The 2,871-nt window shown below is 38.3% G+C and overlaps 1 protein-coding gene across 1 annotated transcript; it reads left to right on the top strand.

Annotated features, from left to right (window-relative positions):
• The first annotated feature begins 499 nt into the window (after nucleotides 1–499).
• Nucleotides 500–1,459, top strand: LOC116406806 (olfactory receptor 8I2-like). The gene has a single exon (XM_031891718.1). It carries the CDS (start codon nucleotides 500–502, stop codon nucleotides 1,457–1,459), a length of 960 nt encoding a protein of 319 aa, XP_031747578.1.
• The last annotated feature ends 1,412 nt before the right edge of the window (nucleotides 1,460–2,871 follow it).

The following is a 2,871-nucleotide window of genomic DNA, read 5'->3' as shown; positions in this document are numbered from 1 at the left end:
TGGATCTCCATATCTTAACTCTGCTAAAAAAATATTGAAAAATGTATTGAATTCAATAGAATTGTTTTGCCTCCAATAAGGATTAATTATACTGTATTCTAGTTGGGATCAAATACAAGGTTCTGTTTTATTATTACAGAGAAAGCGCAAATCAATTTTAAATTATTTGCTTATAATGGAGTCTAAGGGAGACAGACTTTCTGGATAACAGGTTTCCGAATAATGGTTTTTCTACCTGTAGTTACATGAGGAGTGTGTAGTTAATATTCTTACTAATATGGTGTTGTATCTAACATTAAACTCCTACTTATAGCTATTATCAAAACATCAGCCAGAAAGTTCAATATATATACCACAATTTTTTATTATCTAACTTCTCTTAAAATTATTTTCTGTTTGTCTTATCGTGCTATCATTTAATTATATTGGTTGCCTTGCTAAACTGAGTTTTTACTATATCTCAGACCACTATATCTGCAGACCAAGAGCCACAATAACTATGCCAGCTGAGAACCAAAGCAGCAGCAGTGGATTCATTTTCCAGGGTTTCTCAGATTACCCAGACATACAGATCCCATTGTTCTGCCTGTTTCTCCTGATCTATCTTCTTACTTTACAGGGAAATGTACTTATCCTAACAGTCATTTGCCAAACCTCCTTATTGCACATTCCTATGTACTTCTTCCTATGCAATCTTGCATTTATTGATATGTTTAGTTCCTCAGTTTCTCTGCCTAAATTTCTTTCTATGCTCTTAGGAGGAGACAATACAATTTCTTTTGTTGGCTGTATGACCCAGCTGTACTGCTTTATGACTTTGACATGTGCTGAATTTATCTCATTGACTGTCATGGCATATGACCGCTATGTTGCTATTTGTAATCCTTTGAGGTATTTAATTGTGATGAACAAAAGGGTCTGTGTCATATTGGTTATCGCTGGCTGGATGTTCAGTTTTGCAGAACCAATGTTACACACTTTGCTCATATCCCATTTACCTTTCTGCAGATCACAGGCAATAAACCATTTCTTCTGTGATCCTTCCATATTATTAACCCTGTCTTGTGCAAACACTTTTTCTGTTCAGTTGTTGACATATGTTTTGGGCTCATTGGTGGGACTTCCTGCCTTCGCACTTACAGTAGCCTCTTATACCTACATCATTTCCACTATTATAAAGATCCATTCTGCTACAGGAAGGAAGAAAGCTTTCTCTACTTGTACCTCCCACCTCACTGTCGTGAGTCTCTTTTATGGCACTATACTCATTACTTATATGAGTCCTACATCTCAGTATTCATCCACTTTATCTAAACCAATTTCCTTTCTCTACACTGCCCTGATACCATTAGTCAACCCTTTTATATACACTTTACGAAACAAAGATATTAAAACACATATTTTCAATATAATAGAATTCAAAAGGAGTCATTTACAATTGGCAGGCCCAGCACTGTGAACAAAAAGTATGAAAATATGCCCCTGCAAAATGCACTAAAATGCTTCCTTTATCAATCATGTGCTTGAGCTTGTATCCATACTGATGAACCAGGAATGAGTGGCACACACTGGAAAAAGTTGCATTGTGGATAAAGAACAGATGGCAAACTGCACCAATGTTTTGTTCTTTTTAGATTTCAGTGAATATCTGTATATGAATATATACTGCAGTTGTATTTCTAAATCACTTTTCCTATCAGTTGGTGGGTCGAGATTTTTAGGTCCATTGACAATTTGACTATGTGCAGTTAAATTTTTTCCCTAATTAGATGGCTTGAGGTTCACAAATTTGTGCTGTCTGTCTAATATATGTCCTGTTATCTTATGCTATGTAAAGGTGGCCATACACGTGGCGATCTGACGATGTTTCGTACGACCATCGGTCGCACGAAACATCGTAAGATCCACCACACACCATTCAGGGCTGAATCGGCAGGTAAGGAGGTAGAAACAATAGGATTTCTACCTCCTTCTGCCGATTCAGCTCTGAAGGTTGAATTTTGGTCAGGCGCCTTCTATGGCGCCCGATCAAAATTTTCAAACTGGTCCGATCGGCGAGTCGTCCGATGTCAGCAGCTTCCTGCGATATCGGTCGACTCGCCGACATGCCATACACGCACCGATTATCGTACGAAACGAGGTTTCGTACGATAATATCGGTGCGTGTATGGCCATCTTAACATATTGCTATCTGAAGTGAACATTTTGTAAGTCTCCTTTAAACAATGTAAAGGTGATCTTAAACTTCTTAGTGCTCATCTGCGTTGTTTAAGGGTGAAGACACACTGAGCTACTGGCAGCAGTTACTTGATGTGGCTACTAAAATAGACAATGCAGATCATTTACTGATAACTGTCTCTACATGTGTTTTAGCAGAGGCAATTCTCAGTATTGTTTATGGCAGGGTATTTTATGGAGTTTAGTAGCTGTGAAAAAAGTATCTGTGTGTCTGTACCCTAATATTTGAACAGTATTTGAGTAGTTGCATGTGAGTGGGTGTAGATGGGAGCAGTTCCAATCATGTACTGGCGCTGCACAGAGACACAACTTGGTAAAGTCACAAGGTGTGCCGGCCCATTACAGCTGTGTTGGCTACTTGCATAGGGCAGTTGCATAGATACTCTAGGATCCAGTGCAGATGTAGAGAAGGAAATGAACAATCTCTTGCAATGGAGAAATGTTGTGATCTACTACAGACATTGCTTGGGTGGCAGTTGGGTTGAATGCATCCATAAATTCTGCTTCATAGTTTTAAATAGTGCCCTTTATAGGTGCTGGTATACTACTTTATGATGCACTTTTGGAGCAATTTAAAACTTAACGGGGCAAGAATTGTTTAGCTATGGGCTGTGTCCTTTTTTACTTTTGCAA

The sequence above is a fragment of the Xenopus tropicalis genome, chromosome 8, assembly GCF_000004195.4.
Source record: "Xenopus tropicalis strain Nigerian chromosome 8, UCB_Xtro_10.0, whole genome shotgun sequence".
In the NCBI taxonomy this organism is placed as follows: domain Eukaryota; kingdom Metazoa; phylum Chordata; class Amphibia; order Anura; family Pipidae; genus Xenopus; species Xenopus tropicalis.
Note: the sequence above shows the minus strand (reverse complement) of the source record. Positions and strands in the feature narration are given on the sequence as shown.